At 34.9% G+C, this 24,691-nt stretch overlaps 1 protein-coding gene across 1 annotated transcript; it reads left to right on the top strand.

The window, feature by feature from the left end:
* The first annotated feature begins 5,966 nt into the window (after positions 1–5,966).
* On the top strand, positions 5,967–23,238 carry LOC140165219 (uncharacterized). The gene is made up of 6 exons (XM_072188626.1): positions 5,967–6,099; positions 11,103–11,438; positions 14,243–14,590; positions 18,720–19,010; positions 20,776–21,048; positions 22,959–23,238. Exons 1-6 carry the CDS (start codon positions 6,039–6,041, stop codon positions 22,961–22,963), a joined length of 1,314 nt encoding a protein of 437 aa, XP_072044727.1. The 5' UTR covers positions 5,967–6,038; the 3' UTR covers positions 22,964–23,238.
* Positions 23,239–24,691: the final 1,453 nt, after the last annotated feature.

Raw genomic sequence — 24,691 nt, 5'->3', positions numbered from 1 at the left:
TTTCGTAAAGGTCTATAAAATGTATTTTAAGTATTATCATTTGTATTCTTACTCTTATTCTTGTTCTCATATGTCTTGTCCTTTTATATACAATCTTCTCCCAACCAGGTCATTGATTTCTGTATTTAATTTTTTTAGGGTTTGTGCTTAAGTTTAGGGTTACTTTGTCTTATTTTTTCATGAGTTCTTGAGATCCTGAGTTGTCTTAACTATTTTTTTTTTTTTTTTTACATTTTTACTCTTTCTTTATTTCAAACTGGCTAAGTCAATAACACAAGAAGTCGGGATTCGTGATCACAAGATCTTGACTTTCTGAGTTACAAAAAGAACCGCATGGCCCTTAATAACTTGCGTAGAAAAACAGGTTTTACGTACCCCTCGGCCTCGAAGGATGGTTTATTGCGTAATTTTTACGGGATTTTGGCACGAGGGCCTAATTTCCGACACGTCTTGCACGCCCATAACGATTTATGTGCAATAAACGGTTTAAAAAAATAAGCCCCCTCCATAAGACATTTTGGTATAATCCAAAAACGGATTGATCAATTCTATTGTTTTAATGTTTGGAACATGCATCAAATGAGCGGGTTTTTGTTGCTACTTTTTATCATCTCCATGGCAAAAAACAGCCATTTATGAAATTTTCGGCAAAAACATTTTTCTACATAGGCTTTTTATGCTTCAATTTGTGTTTGACAATTTTGTCCCTTTTAATGAGTAATTTATTCAAAAAGGAGCATCTTTAATTTAATTTAATTTAAGCTTTTCCTGATTTAGGTGTCACATATTCAAAACAGTTTTTATGGTTCAGTGAATAAATTAAAATGAATGCTGCAGCTTATTAATGTCTTTCAATAATGATTAGGCCTTCCTTCGCGTGAGATGGCTTTCAACCATCGTTCTTCTCTGTTGGACAAGCTAGTTCCCCGCATGCTGCATGATTTGCTGCAAAGTCCTTTAAGGTGTGGCGTTGTTCAGTTCAGTTCAGTTCAGTTCAGTTTTATTTCATCAAATTCATCCATTAAATAAATACAATATAAAAAAGCTTTTACAAACATCGTATAATATGGTGAAATGATGAGGATGCCACTGAACGCAAAGCGTGTTGTTGTGGCACCCTTTACAAAAGTTAGTATTAAATAATTATGATAAACAAAAATTTAGAATAATAATAAATACAATAGCAAGATATATGCCTTGTGGGTTAGGTATAAACTTATTATCACAAAAGCTATGCTTTCAATTATAAATCAATGAGTAATGATGGTGAAAATAACAACCAAACCTACACAGTAGGTGTAAAAGGGTTGTAAAATCCCATTATAATATAAAACAGTTCAGGCATGGCATAAGGGGCCGTCCATAGTTTTCGCCATTTTCACTTACGTACAAAGCGTACGTAACTTTTTACCCCCCTCCCTCCCTCGAGTTACGTACAAATAAAATGTCCCCCACTTGTCCGCTTGTAACATGTTGAGTCTTGATAACGGCCACCCATATAAATGATTTTTGAACCATTGAAGGAATGATCAATGATTTGAGTGTACTGGGATCCAGCATAAAAGATTTAACCAAAATATTCTGTTGGTCCATTGGTTAAATTAATCTATGAACACAATAGTATCCCAGCAAACACAAAAACGTTTTAAATACGTTATATTTTGGCTTTTGGTTTAGGTATAAACGTTTTAATAACATTAAAATGTCGGGTTATATACAGGTCATGATAACATTTTAAAACGTTTTGTATGAAAACACACTACAACAATATTTTGAAAATGTTTTCAAAAATGTTATTGTAAACTATTTTTGCAAACATTTTTGCCAAATATTGTGTCAATACTTAAATAACATTATGTTAAAATGTTTGAACCCAGCAAACACAAAAATTTTCTTAAAATGTTTTTTTCAAAACCTTTTAATAACATTTAAATGTCGGGTTATTAAAAGGTCATGAAAACGTTATTGAAAATATTTTGGGCAAACATTTTCGAAAAATATTTTTCAACCCCAAAATAACATTCTGTTTAGAATGTTTTGTATTAAGTTTTCAAGAATGTTTTTGGAATGTTATTAAAACGTTTTTATACCCTTTATATAACCCGACATTTAAACGTTTTCTGTATAACATTTTTATTTGCTGAGCAGTAGATTAAAAAAAATGTTTTTATGGTTATGAAAACGTTTTATACTCTTAATATACCCTTTATATAACCCGACATTTAAACGTTCTCTGACAACCTTTTATAACCTTTTGCGAATGATGTCGAAAACGTTTTGTGTTTGCTGCAAGATTTATCATTGAAGATACAGTTGTTCCTTCCTAATAAATTCAATTAGAATGAAAAACTTCAATGTTAAATTTACGCATGTTAATGCATACAAAGAGTCAAATTAGAAAAGAGCAAATTTGTTTATGTATAAAATTTCATAAATGGCTCTATAATTTCTCACTAAAACCATAAACACGTGTTTGAAATGTGTAAAAATTTAATTCATGAACATCTTAACTTAAAAGTTATTTTGATAAAAAAAAATAGAAACATTCCTTTTTGATTAATTTGCTTTAAGTGAAAGAAGTCTGGAACCAAAAGTGATGCATAAAAAGCCTATGTAGAAAAGTGCAACTATTCGAAACTCATACTCCCTCTTAAACTAAATCTTCCACAGTAGTAGTCCAATGGTAGGAATGCAAGACAGGTGGTAAATCATAGACTAAAATAATTATCTTCATAGGCCTAATCATAATAATTATCAAATTATAAAGTAGAAACCTAATAAGTCTCTGCATTGATTAAATGTTTCATAATGGGTAAAAAACTAATTGTTCATTTTTTTTTGCATTCTGCCGACGACATAATAATTGTCCTGAAGTAGACTTTGCACAAATCAATTTTCCAATTAATGCGGTACCCGCTATGAAATTCGACAATGGGCTGTTCGAAAGTTGTGTTTAAATTTCTCTTCTATGGCGATATACAAAATAAAGTCAATTATACAAATAGGTATGTTGTTGTCTTGTTCGTATACTAGTTGAGCTTTCATACAGGGTGTCCCAGAAAAAATTACCGGGCAAATAATTTTGGTCGTAAGTCCTAAAATAGACATCAGAATCCAAAAGTCTTAACATCAGCGTGTAGCCCATGTTATTCTGCATCTTATATGTCAATTTTACTGGAATCGGTTGACTAATCGCGAAGAAATGAGCGATTACATAACGCATGTGTCAATTCACTTCATTCCAAGTTTGACTTTAAATACGTTATATTTTGGCTTTTGGTTTAGGTATAAACGTTTTAATAACATTAAAATGTCGGGTTATATACAGGTCATGATAACATTTTAAAACGTTTTGTATGAAAACACACTACAACAATATTTTGAAATGTTTTCAAAAATGTTATTGTAAACTATTTTTGCAAACATTTTTGCCAAATATTGTGTCAATACTTAAATAACATTATGTTAAAATGTTTGAACCCAGCAAACACAAAAATTTTCTTAAAATGTTTTTTTCAAAACCTTTTAATAACATTTAAATGTCGGGTTATTAAAAGGTCATGAAAACGTTATTGAAAATATTTTGGGCAAACATTTTTCGAAAAATATTTTTTCAACCCCAAAATAACATTCTGTTTAGAATGTTTTGTATTAAGTTTTCAAGAATGTTTTTGGAATGTTATTAAAACGTTTTTATACCCTTTATATAACCCGACATTTAAACGTTTTCTGTATAACATTTTTATTTGCTGAGCAGTAGATTATCAAAAAATGTTTTTATGGTTATGAAAACGTTTTATACTCTTAATATACCCTTTATATAACCCGACATTTAAACGTTCTCTGACAACCTTTTATAACCTTTTGCGAATGATGTCGAAAACGTTTTGTGTTTGCTGCAAGATTTATCATTGAAGATACAGTTGTTCCTTCCTAATAAATTCAATTAGAATGAAAAACTTCAATGTTAAATTTACGCATGTTAATGCATACAAAGAGTCAAATTAGAAAAGAGCAAATTTGTTTATGTATAAAATTTCATAAATGGCTCTATAATTTCTCACTAAAACCATAAACACGTGTTTGAAATGTGTAAAAATCTAATTCATGAACATCTTAACTTAAAAGCTATTTTGATAAAAAAAAAAAGAAACATTCCTTTTTGATTAATTTGCTTTAAGTGAAAGAAGTCTGGAACCAAAAGTGATGCATAAAAAGCCTATGTAGAAAAGTGCAACTATTCGAAACTCATACTCCCTCTTAAACTAAATCTTCCACAGTAGTAGTCCAATGGTAGGAATGCAAGACAGGTGGTAAATCATAGACTAAAATAATTATCTTCATAGGCCTAATCATAATAATTATCAAATTATAAAGTAGAAACCTAATAAGTCTCTGCATTGATTAAATGTTTCATAATGGGTAAAAAACTAATTGTTCATTTTTTTTGCATTCTGCCGACGACATAATAATTGTCCTGAAGTAGACTTTGCACAAATCAATTTTCCAATTAATGCGGTACCCGCTATGAAATTCGACAATGGGCTGTTCGAAAGTTGTGTTTAAATTTCTCTTCTATGGCGATATACAAAATAAAGTCAATTATACAAATAGGTATGTTGTTGTCTTGTTCGTATACTAGTTGAGCTTTTATACAGGGTGTCCCAGAAAAAATTACCGGGCAAATAATTTTGGTCGTAAGTCCTAAAATAGACATCAGAATCCAAAAGTCTTAACATCAGCGTGTAGCCCATGTTATTCTGCATCTTATATGTCAATTTTACTGGAATCGGTTGACTAATCGCGAAGAAATGAGCGATTACATAACGCATGTGTCAATTCACTTCATTCCAAGTTTGAAAGAAAGATCATTCGACACAATGCGCATTAGTGGTTAAACTTTCAATGGGCTTCATATTTTGTTCTATGAAATTCTTTTCGTTCGTTTTTAGACAACATTTTTGTTGCAAAACATTAATTAGGTTTTGTTTAAATTTGAAAACCTGCACGATATTGAAAATGAAAGCTTGCATGTAAGATGATGCTCGGTATTTGTAAATATCTTTTTTCGTTAATGTTATTATAAATGTTGCATAAAGAATTACTACATAAAGAATTCCAGCTGGCTTAAAAATTTCTCACACACATTAATGTTTTCAGAATATTTCCAAGAAATTGTAATGCAAAGTTAAAATCTTTTAAAACTTCAACATTAATGTTGCGTGGTATCAAAGCTGTAAGCACTTGGTCATTGTCATTCTTGGCTCAAATGTTCTTTGTAAAGTATATTTGCACAACCTAAAGAATTAAAGTTGGAGAGCTTCCAATTGCAGAAATCAACGTTTTCTCGGACAAACTGTTATTCATCTTCAGTGAAACAGCATGAATGACATAATACCGTCGGATTTTAATAGATATTAATAGTATGAAAACGGGGCCTGTTGATCAAACTTGGAATGAACTGCATTGATGCACGCATTATACAATAGTTTATTTCTCCGGAACCAGTCAACCGAATCAAATACAATTTTCGTATGTAATGCACAACAAAATAGGCTATACGCGGCATTTTGATTTTTTTGATTCTGATGTCTATTTCTCGACTTATGTTCAATTTTATTCACTCGGTAATTTTTTTCTGGGACACCCTGTAGTTTAAACACCACGTGGACAAATAGTGTGGTCGTTGAAGATGAAAAGCAGGTGTAACCCGGAAAAAATTGGTACAAAGCTGATTAATTTTTCAAGTGCAAGGATACTTTTTGGCGCAGTATAATCACTGGTGAACAAAAACTGCACTGGTTTCAAACGAACATGACTCCCTCACTTGACATGAAACCATGTACAATGTTTTTTTCCACTCTATGGACCAATAGTATAATTATGTCAACCATTATCTGACAATGAGGTCTGATCAGTGACCTGTGCAGGTATTGTGTTCCCTATGCCAGACGGTGTGTGTGCTTGATTGCAGGAAGTACTGTTAACCCAAAAATGTTAAACCTATAATATTGGTGACATTATCTGTGTTCTGCATTATGGCGTATTTGCAATGGATGTTGTCGCTACTTCTTTCTTGTAGAATCATTGAAATCAGAGGTATGTATAATTGACTTCAATTTAACAAAAAAATTAAACAAAAGGTTGGTTATTATTGGTCAAATAGTATAAAATATCATTTGCAATAACTGATTGTCAAAATGTGCAGAAATAAATTCTGTATCCAACGCATTTTACACATTTGTAATACAATCGCCCATTTTTGAATAATAGTCATTATTTAAGGGGGTTAGTTTTGAGATTTGACTGAATCCAATTTGGTGTAAGTTTGGAAATGTAAAAATGGCCAAATTCGGGTTTGAAAAAATTGACCAAACTCATGTTGAAATATCAACTTTGTTTATTCCCACCGTGTATTATTACATCTGTACAGACATTAATTAAGATCACAGTTTCATCAATTGAATTTTCCCAGTTAGGTATACCACACGGAAAACAATAACACCAACGTATGGTTTGAAATGTGTTAGGAGCCAAATAATTGCCGATTCTTATTGGTTTAATTAAATCACATTAATACTTTTTATTTTTGTTCTTATTTTCTTCATGGTTGAACTTATTGAAAAAAAGAAGCATATTGAAAAAATTTGTACACTGAAAATAGATCATCATTTTTAGAGCTTCGGACTTTTGTTGGTAACAAATACATACAGGAAGATGGTCATAGCGTAGAGGGGTGATCTCTGTTCAAAGTTTTAAAATACTTTTGAAAATCATTGTAGTGATATTGTGTGAGTGGGAAAATAACCTTTATTTTGTTCGATTGGGACATTTTACCCACTGGACACGGCTTCTTACGTTATCCCGTTTATGCCCATTTTAATACATTGTAATATATAGTGATGTTATCTGATAATAGTTTATGGGTGGCTTCAAAACTCAACAGCCGGTTGACCGCCAGTTAGTGGCGGTTGAACCGCATTCCATATTATTTAGAACAATAGAAATCGGCTAAAAGGCGAGTCTGCACATTATCGCCACCCACTTTCTTGGTGACCACAAGCCTTTCGTCGTTAGGCCATTAGTAACTACTAGAAAGCCATGCTTTCATCAGTCCTGATGAAGTCAGAGCCACATCTGACGAAAGCTTGACCAATTTCACACAGTGACTGGCTGCACCAGTACTGTAGTTTTCACACATTGACCGACTACACCGGTAAGGCGCGTGAAAGTCGATTCCGAGTTTATCGTCCCCCGCCCGCGTCACTTTTTGGAAACCAAAAACACCCGCGTCAAATTTTCAAAAATGCCAAAATAATTCATTATTTTCAAAGTATCAGTGTTTTCACCAGTTTTAGCAATTGGAAACATAGATTTTTGTTTGTAAAACATGTAAAGTCATAACTTGGAAGCAAAACCAGGCTCTTTTCTAACTTTTCTAGTCCCTACCGATATAAAAACATGTTTATAAATAACATGTATGAGTGTGGCTTTAAATCAACATGCATTTTAGGTCAATAATGAAATCTGATGAAATAATGAAAAATGAAAAATGAAAAAGTCACCTCACCAACCTGGGAAAAAAAGGGACGATAAACTCGGAATTGACTTTCATGGGCCTAATGTGATATCCGACGGCGCACCCGAATAAAAAAATCAATTGATACGTATGTAACTGTCAACAGCTGTAACATTTTTTGTTCAATTTAAGAAGACACTAATTAATGCAAAAAATATCTGGACTGATGGTTATCATTGCCGTTTTTAATACAACAAATTAGTTAATAATTATGATTATGCTAAAATAATTATAATGTATGTTTTATCAAGCTTTCTTTATTCTTCAAATTATATGATTTTAAACTGGTAAGAAGTCAGAATACAGTACATGGGGAAAATTACGGGTTTTTTTAAATTATTTATTTTATGGTTTTCTAGCCACTTATTATATATCTGATATATTTCTGTCGAGTTTTGCAACTTTTTTAAATCTAATTTTTTATTTAATTGTTAACCCTATACAGCAATATTAATGTGATAAACTATTGCAGTATGTTAAAAAGATCTGACTCAATATCTACGTGCGTGCTTTTTGACAATAACACGCAACAGATGTTGACCATTAATTTTGTTCAAAAGACATTTGACATCAAAGATCATTTTAAACAACTGTTACATGTAGAAATAAAGAGTATACAGAGTGTCCAAAAAAAATACGGAGTGAACAAAATTGACCGTAAGTCGAGAAAAAGACATCAAAATCAACACAATTAAAATGTAGCGCATAGCCTATTTTATTGTGCATCACATACGAAAATTTGATTTGATTTGGTTGAATGGTTGTGAAGAAATTAACGATTACATAATACGCGCATCATTGCAATTCATTCCAAGTTTGATCAACAGGCACTTTTCATACTCGCTCACTGCTTCCTAAAGTTTGTGTATCTCAATAAATTTAGTCAACATTATCTATTTTACGTTTGTGAAGATTATCTTTCATCCAGGTAGTAAATAATCAGTCAACATTAATAGATACATTTTCGCGGGAACATTTTCTGGACACGTGACCAATGCGTATCAATGTGAGTGTAACCTCGAGCCTGGCGGTGACCTCGCTATTTAAGTCTTAGTAATTTTGAATTGGAATAGTATTTTTGGCCGCAATTTAGATAGAAATTTGCGCATTGCAAATTTATTGAATGTTGTTATGTAAGCTTAATTTCTTCTCAATATCATCAAAACGTAATTTCAAAAATATCTATCTACGGAAAAAAATATCGGAAACTCTTACCATAACATTATTAACTTGTGACAAGTAACTTATTTTGCATCAAATGAGGAATTCTTCCTATTCAAATACATTGGTAGACCATCCGCTGTGCTCGGGGTCACATTCCATAATGCTAATATGTCTGCGCCCATGGGTGTCAACGTGTCCAGAAAATTTCCCCATGAAAACTTACCTATTAATTTTGACTGATAATAATAAAATATTTTGAACTACAATCTAGGCAACTGTACTTACGTTTTTGAGTGGGAAATTTTCACGTTCTATCACATCGGGCTGATGATGCCTAGATTGTAGTTCAAAATATTATATTATCTATTTTACAATCCGACGGTATTATGTTATTCATGCATTCATTGAAGATAAATAACAGTTTGTCCAAGAAAACTTTGATTCTGCAATGAGAAGCTTTCCAACTTTAATTCTTTAGGTTGTGCAAATATGTTATATTTTAACTTTCCTAAGAACATTTGAGCCAAAAATGATCAATGGTCAATGATCAAGTGCTTACGGCTTTACGTGTGATTTTTGATATCATACACCATTATTGTTGAAGTTTTAAAAGATATAAACTTTGCATTACAATTCCTTGGAAATGTTCCAAAACATTAATCTGTGTGAGAAACAACCTGGAATTCTTATTCTTTATGCAACATTTATATCAATATCATCTTAAATGCCAGCTTTCATTTTCAATATCGTGCAGGTTTTCAAATTTGAACAAAACCTAATTAACTGTTTTGCAAAAAAAAACGATGCTTCAAAAAAGAACAAAATATGAAGCCCATTGACAGTTGACCACTATAGTGCGCATTGTGTTGAATGATCTTTTTTTTTTCAAACTTGGAATGAAGTGAATTGACGGATGCATTATGTAAGCCCTCATTTCTTCACAACCAGTCAACCGATTCCAGTTAAATTGCATATAAGATACAGCATAAGATGGGCTACACGTTGATGTTTAGATTGTTGGATTGTGATGTCTATTTCTCGACTTACATCCAAATTTGTTCGCCCTGTATTTTTTTCTAGGACACCCTGTAAAATATTATTCACATAAATGATCAGTTAAATATTTTAATAATGTCTATTTTATGGTTAAATCTTAATAATTTGTCATAAAATTTGTATTATATCGTGAATTTCAAAAAATGTAAATTATTTGATATCAGAAAGACATTCTTCGTTTGAGCGTTAAAATTATTAAAATTTGATATTTTTCACATTTTTGATATATAACAGTCCTCGAAGTAAATTTTATAAATCTAATGATATATTCTTAAAGTGTATGTAGCTGTGAGGAAAAGCCGACGATCAATTGAAAAATTTGACCTTTCATATTGAAGAAATGGATTGTTGTAACGTAATAGGCCTATTGTTAAGTTCGAAAAAAAAATTGACCGCTCCCCCCCCTACACTTTTGAAATTCTTGAGGTCTGCCTTGGCTGAAAAAAAAATTGGGTGTACATTTCACCAAATATTTCCGTCCGCAAAACTTGCTGTACACCCCCCATCATATTGGTCTAGCGACGCCCTTGCACACTGTATCTCCTGTCATCGACTCTCTAAATGTACACAGAGTGGAAAGAGTGGAAAAAGAGTGGGAGAGTGAAATGGAGGACAACCCCTTTTGGAGTGGAAACATTTTCACACTACAAGGATTTAAAAAAGTAGTCTGTATACTCTCAAAGGAGTGAATATTACCTAAAGAAAATGTGCTTTCTTTCATTTTAGAGTGTTTTCCACTCAAAAACGGGTTGTCTTTCGTTCAACTACCGGAAAGAATGGAAATTCACTCTTTTACATTTAGAGAGAGCATAGTGAAATTAATAACAATAATTATTATTTACATTTAGGCTTTGTTTTGAGTTGAAATCGCTGCTGTGTTATATACTGTATTAAAGAATAGTGTACATTTCTGACTGAACTCTTGAAATAGAACTAAACAAGTTTCTCTATTCATCAGAATAGAATACTGCTATGGCTGGGCGCACACAAATGCCGGTAGCTGTGACGGTGGTAATGAACCTAATGTTGCACAATGTCACGTAAACAGTAGCAGTACACAAGTTGTGACCTTGACATTCTTAGGGGTACTAGTAGAGGGTACATTGCTTATGTCATGAATGTAACACATTTATATTTATTAACATTGACATAGATTTTTTTTTAAATCGGCATACAACCTTCTTGGGGACACCCGTATTAGTATTAGTCCCGGCTATTAGTATTAGTATTAGTATTAGTATTAGTGTTAGTATTATTGGTAGTATTAGTATTCATTTCGTTGATATTGCTTTTATCATTTTAGCACACCATATCCCATATGATGTTGTGACGGTTACTGTCTTATCTGCTGAAGTTTCAATTTCATGGAAGTGTAACGATCCCACCAGAATTAACGAATATGCAGTTGCGTACACACTGACTGATAAAGATCAATGTTATGCCTTAGATGGTTTCTATATAGAACAACAAACAGTTTGGGAAAATTTGAATTGCGTGTATGATGCCAGCAATATTGCATCATGCTGGATGCTAGTGTATGAACTTTCACCCTACTCCACATACACGTATTATGTAAAGTCAAGGGTACAAGGCAGCATTTATCAAAGCACGGCCAACAATTTTCGAACTGATGAAGCTGGTAAGTACAGCAAAGCGTCTGACGTCAGGGCAAAGGTGCGCCGTGATTGGTTGCCGACCTGCGCAGTACGACATTTTCTGTCTAGTTGTCAGAATTTTAGACGCAAACTAGTCTTTTTATCTCTGTGTAAATTTCATTTATAGTAAGGATTTCAAGTGGGGACCGAGGAGAGGGTCGGAAGGGAGAAAGATGACTTACAGGAGGGTGCAAAACATGACGTATTGACATCCCCAGTGATCGTTACCTAAAACCAGCAACCCGACGCTCTCGTCATAGCAACGAAAAAAGCTACATCACCCTCAGTGCTCGCCTGGACATCCACAAATACTCATTTTTCCCCAGAACTGTGGTTGAGTGGAATGCCCTTGACAACACTGTTGTAAACGCAACATCATTGAACACTTTTAAGCAGCAACTAAGTCAGTAATCCTCACACCCCCGCACAAGCCTGGCATCATACTCTAACCGAGTCCAGCCAGTATAAGAGCAGAAGCAGAAGCAGAAGTTGTGTTCCGTACCCTCTAAATTAGAGGCATAATTACTATCAGTAGTTTATGTTGTCATAATGGTATGTGGTCGAGGTAGCCATGCACTCACCTTCCGGACCCTCAATAACAAGAAGGCTATGTCGTGAGCTATTCTTAGACAATTGTTGTGTATAGAGCCACCTAGCACAGTGTCATCGCCCTGATATCTTCATGGCAGAAATCGCCATGGTAGGTTGAATCCGGCACAGCCACGCATGGCCATTTTGTTCCGACCTGTTTAATAGTTTTGAAGCGCATAATGGGCCGAGGGACATCTGACTAAGGCTATTGACAATAGCCTGGTAACTGACCTCTGCAGATGTCAGTGAGCATGGTATACGCCTTGAGGTCATCTGCTTTTAGACTGCCTCCACCAGTGGCCTACGCTGCGCACGGTTCTTTCTCAGTACGCGAGCTAACGACTATCAATATCCTTTCAACACATATATTCAAGTCCAAGCATCAAAAGCGGCTTCTTTAGAATAACACAATTACGGGAGATATTCATCATTTTCTACCCCGGTATCCAAAGATTTATCGTCTGAATATCAAATCGTGCATAGCACATTCACGTGTATCGATCCCGGTTATTGATATTAGTGTCTCTGCTGTAATTATTAACCAGGCGATGTCGGTGTGCCTAGTAGAGACTTCGTGGGCGCCAGACTAATAACAGGGATTGTTAATGTTGTATGCTCCATGTAACCAAAACAATATTTGTTATACATTCCCTGGTAAGGGGCTGTGCAATATATATGAGGGTCAAATTGGGGGGGGGGGGGCAAGACATTTTTGGCGAGCCGAAGGGGGGGGCAAGCCATTTTCGGCCAGCCGGCAGGGGGGGCGATTTTGGCACACACTCATGAAACGCTCTAAAAAGGCTTAAGAAAACAGTACTTTTTGTCCCCTCTCATTACTATCATTTTCCTTATCTTTCTATTTATTTACTTATTTCTCTTCATATCTTTCTCTTTCTCTCTTCCTCCAGTCCCCTCTCATTCTTCATATCCCTCCTCCGCCTCTTCCTCCCTCATCCCTCCCAAGACCTCTCACAGAAGAGCTGCCCCCCCCCCCTTGGGTACGCCACTGTAATCAGTTTATGCCAATCTCCTTCTTAAAATAAAATAAAATGTCAATTTGTGAAACAACTTTTATGTAGGCCTATACCGGTACTTATTAATATTATACATGTAGCTATTAGTTACATGTCAGTACTATAGACATGTGGACATGGCAGCCTTAATTCTGATGTGTAATCGATCAGCAAAAGCATTCAATTTATTTAAATGAAGCACCTAAAGTCAGGTGGGTGATAACGAACTGTATATCGACGGCTAATGTGTGCCTTTTGTGCTTACGGATACTCAATCATACCATTGGTTGTATGGGAACAAAAGGTACCTCTCGCTCGTGTAGGCGCTTTCATGTGACTTTCGTTTGATCACTTATTGACAGTAGCCTGCCTATTATAGCGTTAATAATAAGGAGAAACAATCACATTTTTAAAAATTATCTGTTTTCATAAATTAAGCTGAGTTGATGAACTTGGCAACATGTAAAAACGCTATGGAGTTTTTCAATCACAAAACATTACGCACCAAGTCAAAAATCCTCTTTTGGAAAAAAAATTAAAAATTGGCAGGTGTGTTTTTCTCACCCATCTACACATTTTGTATTATTTTCAAGCTAATCTGTGCATGACACCGCAGCCGTAAAAATACCTTCATAACAAGGAACCATCTTCCCGGCAAACACACAAACGTTTTAAAAACGTTTTGAATAAGTTATATTTTGGGTTTTGATTTAGGTAAAAACGTTTTAATAACATTAAATGATTTATGTAACGGTCATGAAAACGTTTTGTATGAAAACACACTACAACAATATTTTTAAAATGTTATTGTAAACAATTTTTGCAAACAATTTTTGCCAAATATTTTGTCAACACTTTTATAACATTATGTTAAAATATTTGCACTCAGCAAACCTAGAAATGTTCGTAAAATGTTTTTTTTTCAACAACAAAAATGATTGCACTATCTAAGAAGTAATGCATCAAAATAGGCCTCAATGGTACTTGACATAATTTGCCGTGTCATGTAGGTAACGAAACATCCTAGATTGTGCAATCATGAAATGTTCAACATTGTGAAATTATTAACAACCCTACACTATAAAAACTACATCAGTAATTATAAATAAAAAAGCATAATAACTTGTTTGTATATTCTAACCAAATTCTAACCAAATATTAATTATTCTTTTCATTCACGAAAGCTCCAACTGATTTTCCTGCCGGGATAAAGAACTCCATAGAGCGGATTACAAAAACAAGTCTGTTTTTTGCCTTCAGAAATATACCGTGTGGAAGACGAAGAGGACAAAACAATTATGAATCTGAAGTACGGTGCGTGGAATCGAGAAATAAAAAAGTACAGTGCTTGGATACAAAGGTGATTCCTGCTGAAAGTTTTCATTACATAAAAGGATATTATGGGACTGTAGTCTTTATCGATGACTTGCAATGTAATACGTCGTATTCCTTTAGAGTTAGAGGATCTAATGGGAATGGTGAGTTGGATGGACCCTATTCATCACTATTCATGGGGGAAACATCCTTATGCGGTAAGTGCATAAATCGACTCATCTAAGTTGCATAAAAATCAAGTACTACAAAGACACAGCAGCAAAAATAAATTGTTTTTTACGTTAATAGTACATTTTGAGATTCAACATGATATATCAAACAGAATACAGTATCTGTACAGAATAAAGGGGTTGTTACGCGAGTCGGATGGCAGGATCCATAAAAAAGGCCTACAATGTACTTCTTAGTATTCGACGATTCTACCCGCAAAGTGCGTGCTGCGTGTGCATACGCCTGTCAAATGCGTGCTTTAATTGCCGCGCACGCTTTGTAAAAGCCTTCTGGAGCGTTGCTAGAAAAGGGTGAGAAACAAAAATGCATTTTTTTTGGCATGCGTTTGCAGAAGGACTTCGTTTTGGTAGAAAGATGGCGGATCCGTGCAAAGGGTTAACTACGTTGATCTTATATGCAATGAATCAAGGAAGGCAATAATTACATTTGTATATCACTAGGTGTCGCATGTTTTGGGTTTAGGAAAATAATATATCAAAACAAAGGTTTTGGGCGTTTTCCCCTTGTCACCCCTCATATCCTGCCTTAAGATCTCCGTCATAGAGCCTATACCGTTCATTTTGAATGTCACCTTTGTTTGTCTCAATATTTAACTGGAAATACCACTAGGTCATGCTCCCCTCCGACCCGCTTTAAAGCAAAATTAGACAAAAAAGGTCAAAATGCAACCAAAAAATAGCCCCACTTTTTTTGACCACTTTCACGATGGAACCGTTTCCAGTTTATATTCCACTTCAAAATGCAATATGAAATCACCCATTTCTAGAGCATCCAAAGCAGGCTTTTCAATACTGGTAAATCGACTGCTCGGTACCAGAAGCGGGTAAGTGCAATATCTGCCATGCGTAGATTAGTAAATATATACTATGTATAAATTGGCCAATATTCACAGGGCAGCTATTGCACTTAACCACTTCTTGCACTGAGCAGTCGAAATATCGAAACTGGGCAATAGATTTTGACCAGCATAACTCTTATAACATCGTCACACGTCTATGCACATTCAATATGTAGTAGATAAAGGGTGAGAAACAGACCATTATCAGAAATAATGGGCGTGTTGTTCATGACTGGCAAGATGTTAGTTGGTTTGAGGTTGAGACCCCGATAGGGGTCGAAACCTCAAACCAACAACATTGAGCCAGTCATGAACAACACGCCCATTATTCTGGTAATGGTCTGTTTTGAACTCGTTTATCTTACATATACGACGAGCAAAATTAAATTGTGTGCATCAAAATATGTATATATAATTGTTTAAAAAGAAGTTTAATGCCAAACTTTAGTTTCTTAAATTAAAAACACGAACACCTCAGACGCCAGCATTATCAAATCAATAATAGATATTGATCTCAATTTACATCTGTATTTGAAGTGGTTTGGTAGGTTATTAATCTGCTGGAGTGTATTCACCCCGTGACCATTGTTATTCAAATGATTAATGAATAATGCAAAGAGTTGTCAACGTTTGGTCTATCTGTTTCAACACCATGAAATTTATATCTTAGAAAAATGTGAGTAACCAGATATTTGAAACACCTAGTAACGTAGTGTCCAATGGTACTCCCCATTATGGGTAGGTCACAGTAAGGCTTTGCACCCCTAGCCTCTTGACTTGTAATGAGTACCGCTGGTTAGTTGCGAAACTCCCCTGGTCGGGTAGTATCCCGGGGGTTCTTGCCTAGTAGCTAATTAGCATGGACCGTTGAGCGTTTTGGGTTGGGCAAGGATAAAGACAGATTCCCTTCTAGAAACCAATGGCAAGTTTATATACATGTACTGAGTATACATTCAACGAAACGGTTACTTTTCATTTATGAGTATTACCTCGGTATGCTAATTAAATTTTAATTTGCATAAATTTAACTATGTTTATTAATTGAGCACCAGTGGTGTTATATAAACTCCTCAAAAAAAGTTTGGAAACTTTCAAAAATGGTTGTATATCAGAAAATTTTGAAATCTATCTCCATATTGTTTCATACCAGCGAAAACATTGTTCTCTTCTGTCAACAATGATACCTCATTTGTGACGATAGCTTATTCCACGGCTGAGTAACTTGCTTTGAAAGACAGAGAGGTCTCAAAGAAAATGTCCGAAACTGACCATTATCTGCGCTCATCTTATTGCTCTGAATGAATGAACGAGTGGTTTAATGCATGAATAAAAGAATGAAAGAAAAGTTGTTTGCAGTACATCATGTTGAATGAAAAGTGCTAGGATGGGATTAGCAGTTCTACTACTTGTGGATTCAAACAGATCAACGCAAGTCAACCTATCTTGCTGGTCACTTCTTCATAGTGGTCATTTGCAAGAAATTTCTAAGCAAACATGGTTCGATTACCAGACCTAGATAAGGCTCGCGCTATTGGTCAGCTTGAGGCTGGCATACCTCAGAATCACGGCAACATTTGGATTTTCCTGCAGTATGATCTCCAAGCTAAAAGTCAAGTTTCGTCAGACTGGAGATGTGAAAGACAGACCCAGAAGTGGCCATCCAAGAAAAACAACGGCTGCAGAAGACCGGTACGTGAGACTGACAGTAGAAAAACCGTTTTTAATGAAACAGTGTGGTATTCCTTATTCATGTTTACTGATGCAAATGGCGCAGACAATGGCAGATTTGGCACATTTTGTTTGAGACCTCCTTGTCTTTCAAAGACAGTTACTCAACAATAAAATAAGTTATGGTCACAAATTTGGTGTCATTTTGACAGGAAAGAACAACGCTTGTATTGATATGAAATAATATGGAAATAGATTTCACATTTTTCTGATATAAAGCCGTTTTGGTAAGTTTCCAAACTTTTTTTGAGGAGTTCTATATAAATGTTAATGTTATACGGACTGCACTAACATTTGCATTTAAATCGAGCTGTAAATGCATTTATTTCGTAAGTATACCTGAGACTAGTAACTAACTCAGATTCTACATGTATGTTGTGAGCCTTTCCATAGTGTTTCTAGAATGTCCATGGTATTCCTTTTGTTTAGCTCGCAGCCCGAGACCGTTATCTTGAGCTATTGTGTTGATAATGGTCTCTGGGCAGCAAGCCACCTCCATTACTCTAGGTAATGGTTGGGGCAGCGAACCTTAAACAAAAGAAATACAATGGATAATCTGTGAATAGAAAAGGGCTAGACGTATATTCTAGGTGATGGTCGGGGCGAAGAACGTTGAACAAAAGAAATACAATGGATAATCTATGGTCTATTGCCATTTGGTCTAATACCAATTTGTCTAATTCCCGTTTAGTCTATATTCAATTGGTCTATTACCAGAAATGCTAATTGCCACGTAGTCTAATAATCATATAGTCTAATGTCCATTTAGTCTAATATTGTTTGGTCTAATAACCGGTATGTCTACTAACCATATAGTCTAATAACCATTTGGTCTAATATTTCTTTAATAACCATTTGGTCTAATACCCATTTGGTCTAATAACCGTTAGGTATAATACTCGTATGGTCTAATAACCAGTTAGTCTAATGCCATTTCGTCTATTTATTAATAAACTAAACGCTTGTAAGACTAAATGGTTTGTAGACCAAATGGGTATTAGACTAAATGGTTGTTAGACTAAATGGATTTAGACTTATTGGTTATTAGACTAAATGGTCATCGGACAAAATGGTTATTAGGCCAAATCGGTAAAGGACCAAATGATTATTGGACGTAGTGGATATAGACCAAATGGGTTTAGACGAAATGGATGTAGACGAAATGGATATTAGACCAAATGGCATTAGACCAAATGGCAAATCCCCCATTCTATGAATAGAAAAGGGCTAGACGCATATAGTTTAGTATACATGGTGAATCAAAAAATTTCAAATCAGGTGTTTCAGATAGTTGTGAAAATTATATAGTAACAGATGTCGGTCGCAAATATATCAAGAAATGAACATCGTTGAGTTTATAATGTAAATTCTTTAAAAAGCGATGAGAATTGGACGAGACAATGAGAATTGAAAGAATTCTCATTTCTATGAAACTTTCATATGTTTTCTCATCCAAATAATAACTATCGTGTAAACAATATGTCACATTGTTTTAAATAAGATTTAACAATGTCTTGGGTATTTGACAGCGCCCAGTGGTATTGATACAATTCGACCAGTGGTGAGTTGCCCACCAGACATAACAGCCACCGCTCTACCATGGTTTAATTATGCTGTAGTCACTAACGCACCAGCAACTGCAACTGATAATAGCGGTGGAGTTGTTCAACTTACTTACTGGGCTGATGGACGCCCAACGGACGGACACCCAACGGCGACATCATTTTATGTTGGGCAAACCGCAGTAACTGTATTTGGTAGAGACCAAAGTGACAATCTTGGACAGTGTACATTCTTTGTTACAGTAGTTGAATCATCAGGTAAGAAAGATGTTACAACTGCGGTAATGCGACGTCGCATACTTCTGACGAGATCTTATTTCTTTTTGGTCAATCCTGTTCCACTTTCTGAAAAGGATGCGGCGCAAACCCTCTAGGGTTATGTACTTCTTAAGGGGTGGGGTATGAACCTTTGGACAGTATTTTATTGTGGGACATTAGAGCACATCAGACATATCGAATTGCATTTTGAATACGAAGAATGTCCTTCTGATATCAAATAATTTTGATTTTTTGAAATTCGCAATGTAATACACATTTTATGGCAAATCATTAAAAATTGATATTTTTTATATTTAACAGTACTCGAAGTAAACTTTATAAATCTGATAATAATTATATACTTAAAGCGTATGTAGGTGGGATGAAAAACCGACGATCAATTGAAAAGTTTGACCTTTCGTATTGATGATATGGATTTTTCCCAAAACACACACAAAAAAATCAGGTCTTTTTGGGGAAAAAATCCATATCTTCAATATAAAAGGTCAAAATTTTCAATTGATCGTCGGCTTTTCCTCCCAGCTACATACACTTTAAGAATATATCATTAGATATAAAATTTACTTCGAGGACTGTTATATATCAAAAATGTGAAAATATCAAATTTTAATAATTTGTCATAAAATTTGTATTATATCGTGGATTTCAAAAATGAAAATTATTTGATATCAGAAAGACATTCTTCGTATTCAGAATGCAATTCGATATGTCTGATGTGCTCTCATGTCCCACAAAAAATACTGTCGAAACGCTCAAAACGCTCATTCCAGATCCCTTAATATAAGCTGAATTTATACTCAATCGCTTTTGCAGAAAAGCAATTCTCACGCATGCTCAGTGCTTACTTACATTTCCAGAGCGTCGAGCCGATCAATCGATTCAAATCGCTGAGGCAAAACCGACGTCACTTTTGCAAGTTAAAGAAATCTCAACTTCCCTAGCGATATCGCTTGACACGTGAGTGCGTCAACCAATCACATATGGAGCTATTATTTTGCTAATTAATTTACCTTTCTCGATTTTTCGCTTTTGGTGATGAATTAATTAAAAACAATAATTTTTGACAGCGACTACTGTTTTAAAAATGTATTTTGTGGCATTTCGAATATCTTAACCACTTCTTGCACTGAGCAGTCGAAATATCGAAACTGGCCAATAAATTTTGACCAGCATAACTCTTAGTATGTACATTCCATATATAGTATATAGTATAGTATAGTATAGTATAGTATAGTATAGTATAGTATAGTATAGTATAGTATAGTATAGTATAGTAATAGTATACATGGTGAATAAAAAGTAAAAATCAGGTGTTTCAGATATTTACGGATGTGGTAATCACATAGTGACATATGTGATGCGATCAAAACAATAGAAAACAAAAAGAATATTTCCTTTGTTTGGCTATATCTCAAAATCAATATTTCCGAGTTCCGACTGATTTTGCTTGATCGCATCACATATGTCGGTCTAAATGTATCAAGAAATGAACATCGTTGAGTGGTGAATTGTATTGGGCATAACATATTAACTTGCCATTGATGTTCAACAACATAGGTCACAATGGATCAATTGTTCATATCCGTCAGGACTAGTGGAAATTTATAATGAAAAATCTTTAAAAAGTGATGAGAATTGGACGAAACTAATGCTTTCTCATCCAAATACTAATTATCGTGTAAACAATAATTATGTAACATTGTTTTAAATGAGAAAATTTAACAATATGTTGGATATTTGACAGCTTCCAGTGATACAATTCGACCAGTGGTGAGTTGCCCACCAAACCAACAAGCCACCGCTCTACCAGGAGTACAATCTACTAATGTGACTTTAAACGCACCAGCAACTGCAACTGATAACAGCGGTGAAGTTGTTCAGCTTACTTACTGGGCTTACGGACACCCAACAGCGAAATTCTTTACTGTTGGGCAAACCGCAGTAACTGTAACCGGTAGAGACTCAAGTGGCAATACTGGAAAGTGTACATTCTTTGTTACAGTAGTTGAATCTTCAGGTAAGAAAGATGTCAGAACTGCTGTAATACGATGTCGCATACTTCTGACGAGGTGTCTTTTCTTTTTTCTTTCTTTTGATCAATCCTGTTCCGCGGCGCAAACCCTCTAGGGTTGTGTTTGGCTTGATAGACTTGTTAGCCATCTTTGTCAGAGTACAAGTTTGTTTTTCATCGATTAATCAACCATGCGACAAAAATGGTGCGCACAATAAGGCATGTACCGCATTGGATACTCATCCAGTTATCTATGCAAAATTGTGTAACATTGCACAGTTTTGCGTGCTTCACGCGCACTGGCCTTTACGTAGCAAAATAGACGTTCATTTTGGGCTAAAATTGTCTGAAATTGGAAAATTTTCAGCAGGAAAATATGCATAAATAATTAAATGTTTCCATACTGCTTTCCTAAGTCTTTTCAGAGCGTTTCATTTAAAGAGCAACCCATGAATGTGTGCCAAAATTGTCCCTTCTCGGCTTCCCAACAATTGCTTGCCCCCCCCACCCGCCACTTTGTCTGGCAAAAAAACTTACCCCTTAATTTCACCCTTCTCCATGGCTCATAATAATTGCATAGCCCTATTACGTGTACAAACTGTAAGAGCTATCTAACTGCGACTTGGTACAATGGCAACTTACACTTGTAGTTTAGCTAATTTTAACCTGTATATTTGATTAGCGTTGCTTTCTTGAACGCGGTTTATAATTAAGGTGGCCCCACACAAAGGTGTGTAAATAACAGAGGTTTGTAAATACAATATGCAATATACTAATAAGCTCATCATTATTCACAAATATGCAAATAACATGACACAACTATACAGCGCATCGGGCCACCGTATCATTTCACATACCAACTTTTGTGGATTAATTAAAATGTAGGCAACATAATAATGCACTATTCATAAATATGCAAATAACATTACACAAAACTAAACAGCACATCAGGCTACCATATCCAATCACTAAACCATATTTGAAGTTGATCGGTTATTGCTACAGAGTGGATTTATGAGATGCAGGCAAAGTCTTATTTGCACCACATCGGTCCAAATAAGGGCGAGTTTTCCGTTATTCAACACACCTTGGTGGAAATATAGCCATACTATTTAATTTACGATTTTTATACAATTTTAATGTTGTTATTAAATGCTGAAATAATATTACCTGTCAAAATATAATATTTAATATTTCATAGAAACAAATATGTTCGATCTTTGGATCGACCGTCGATGCTGCTTCGATGCTTGTTATTAATGAACTATCAACTAATTAATCGGAATTAATGCTAAATTTATATTGGTCAATATCTCTAGAGGCTCAACTTACTATTTTATCACAATTTACAATAGTAAATCAATTGGTTTCATAAATAATAAAGATCGACCAAACATCGATGGTCGATCGAAAGATCGAACTAATTTGTTTCTATTGCCAATAAAGATCGTATAGTATTGCTCCTTTCCATTCTTCTGGCTATGTTGCGAGTATGATAGGTCTATTGAACCACAACACCAAAAGCCCAATGCGCCATGCAGGGTGTCATTGTGCGAATAAGGGAGGGCGAATTGCTATAACCATAGCGATAAAGTACTAGTAGCTAGACTTCATTTTATAACACGGAAAAACAGTGGCATGATCGACGGGAATTATATAAATAAACATTAATTTTCACCAGGTTCGCCGTCGCAAATAATAAAGGAGACAAGGAGAAAAAGTGATCCCGCCTGGGAATCGAGCCCAGGACCTCAGGTTTACGAGACCTATGCCTTAACCACTTGGCCACTTCATTTTATGTCCAGTCATATCTTATTTCTCCCCTCACTCCCTTGCCCTCTTCTAATGTTTTTAGTTCTTATCAAACAAAGTTTTAATGATGTTTATATTAATGATGTTTATATTCATGTTCACAGATTAAAGATATCATCAATGATCATCATCCATATCGTTATGAATTCGGCAGAGCGACGAATCGGAAATTTTGAGCAAATTGAGTTATTGTATGCTTATGATCATGTGCCAGGGGATATTTCATTTCCACCAAAAATTAATGGTAAATCTTACTCCCCGACGTAGATATTGAAATTGTGATTTAGACGAATCGAGCCCCAGTGCGATTACTGAATTTGACAAAGAGACGAATCGTATACTTAGCTGTACATATCAGGTTGATCTAGCGTATAGTACACCTGGAAACCCCGGATTTTCTATATCCGCTGAGTGCACCAAATCTGCGTAACTTACTAGTTTAATAGCTTACCTCTTTAGTAACTACTCCGCAACTGCCGCGTATCTTACTAAACTAGTATTTTGGGACGCTGAAGCACAACTGGCGAGTAACTACTTCTTTAGTATCTGCGCTAATGGAGCAGTAAATCCCAAACAGCACCTTTAATATCACGTTTTTAACCACGCGGTCAATTGTTGTTCAATTTTAATAATAGGCAGAGTTATGTCACTAAATACCCCGGTACAAACAGAATACCTTATCAGTGTATTTAGCGTGCTATGTGTAGGCCTTTTAGGTTTATGATTCTGGTATCTATTTTGTCACATCATGACAGAAGGGGTAACCCGCCGGGGGCGGGGGACTCAGCCGTGTAGTTTTTGTAAAAATCCTTTCGAGGTCAAAGTAGTTTACATGTTCAGTCGCGTGTCAGGGTCAGTTGTAGGAGGGGGAAAAGAAAATCATTTTCGGGACCTGTGTTATTGTGATAATTGCTAATTTGCAATTGTACACCATTTTAGCTCAAAATTAAGGTGATTTTTTGTTTTCTTTATTCATTTATTTTTGCCAAAATAAGGGTAAAATTGTGTTTTTACCGGGCTATTTTCAATTTTACACGGGGGTCAGGGGGTGAAAGTTTTAGGGGGTTTGTTTTAGGATGTTGACATTTTCTTTGTGAGGTTGGTTTTAGGGGGTTGGATTTTTGAGGGGGTTAGTTAGCAAACCAACCCCCGGGAAATATGCTTAAAATAAAATCCCATCCAGGGCCAGTTGGATTGGGATAGCATGGATCTACCGTTATCAGGTTTAAATAAAAGATTAGGAAAAAATTCTGTGATTGTATTCAGCCGTGTGAAGGGAATATTTATTTGGCACAAAACTTGCAATTATTCCTGAAATAAGATAATTTATAAGTATGGACTATATTATAGATAGAAGATATCTTGAGTTTTGAAAACATGTTTCCCCAGACATTAAAATATTTGTATAGATTCGAATTGTGTTGTATATTATTATTCAAGGTTTATTAGAAAAAATGCACTTCTCAGCCAAAGGCTGAATTACATACATACATTGCACATATGAAAATACATAAGCTTAATAATAAATGGTATACAAATATAAATTGACAATATTTTAAAACAAAGACACTTCAAATGCAAATAACCTTCCTTGCTCGCTCATACAAGCTGCCACTCACATTTACATAACTGCAACACACAATCACACCCACCACACTCACCAAATATCACCAATAAATAATGGGCCTACAACTACCAAAATTAGTAGATGCAATTGTCATAATTTGAAAGGCATAATAAACGCATAAAATAACGGGACTTTGACTCTATTGTGAAATTTAAATGGTAGGCTTACTATAATTCTGCTATCTACTGAAGGTACAAAAGGAATCCAACA

Source organism: Amphiura filiformis, chromosome 1 (genome assembly GCF_039555335.1).
Source record: "Amphiura filiformis chromosome 1, Afil_fr2py, whole genome shotgun sequence".
In the NCBI taxonomy this organism is placed as follows: domain Eukaryota; kingdom Metazoa; phylum Echinodermata; class Ophiuroidea; order Amphilepidida; family Amphiuridae; genus Amphiura; species Amphiura filiformis.
The sequence above is the reverse complement of the archived record's forward strand: the minus strand, read 5'-3'. Positions and strand labels throughout refer to the sequence as shown.

Bases quoted from the DNA above. Each gene is read 5' to 3' on its own strand.
- LOC140165219 (XM_072188626.1), top strand. From the start codon at position 6,039: ATGGCGTATTTGCAATGGATGTTGTCGCTACTTCTTTCTTGTAGAATC. The intron at 11,439-14,242 runs GTAAGTACAGCA...CATTCACGAAAG, and splicing joins TTTTCGAACTGATGAAGCTG to CTCCAACTGATTTTCCTGCC. The intron at 19,011-20,775 runs GTAAGAAAGATG...GATATTTGACAG, and splicing joins TACAGTAGTTGAATCATCAG to CTTCCAGTGATACAATTCGA.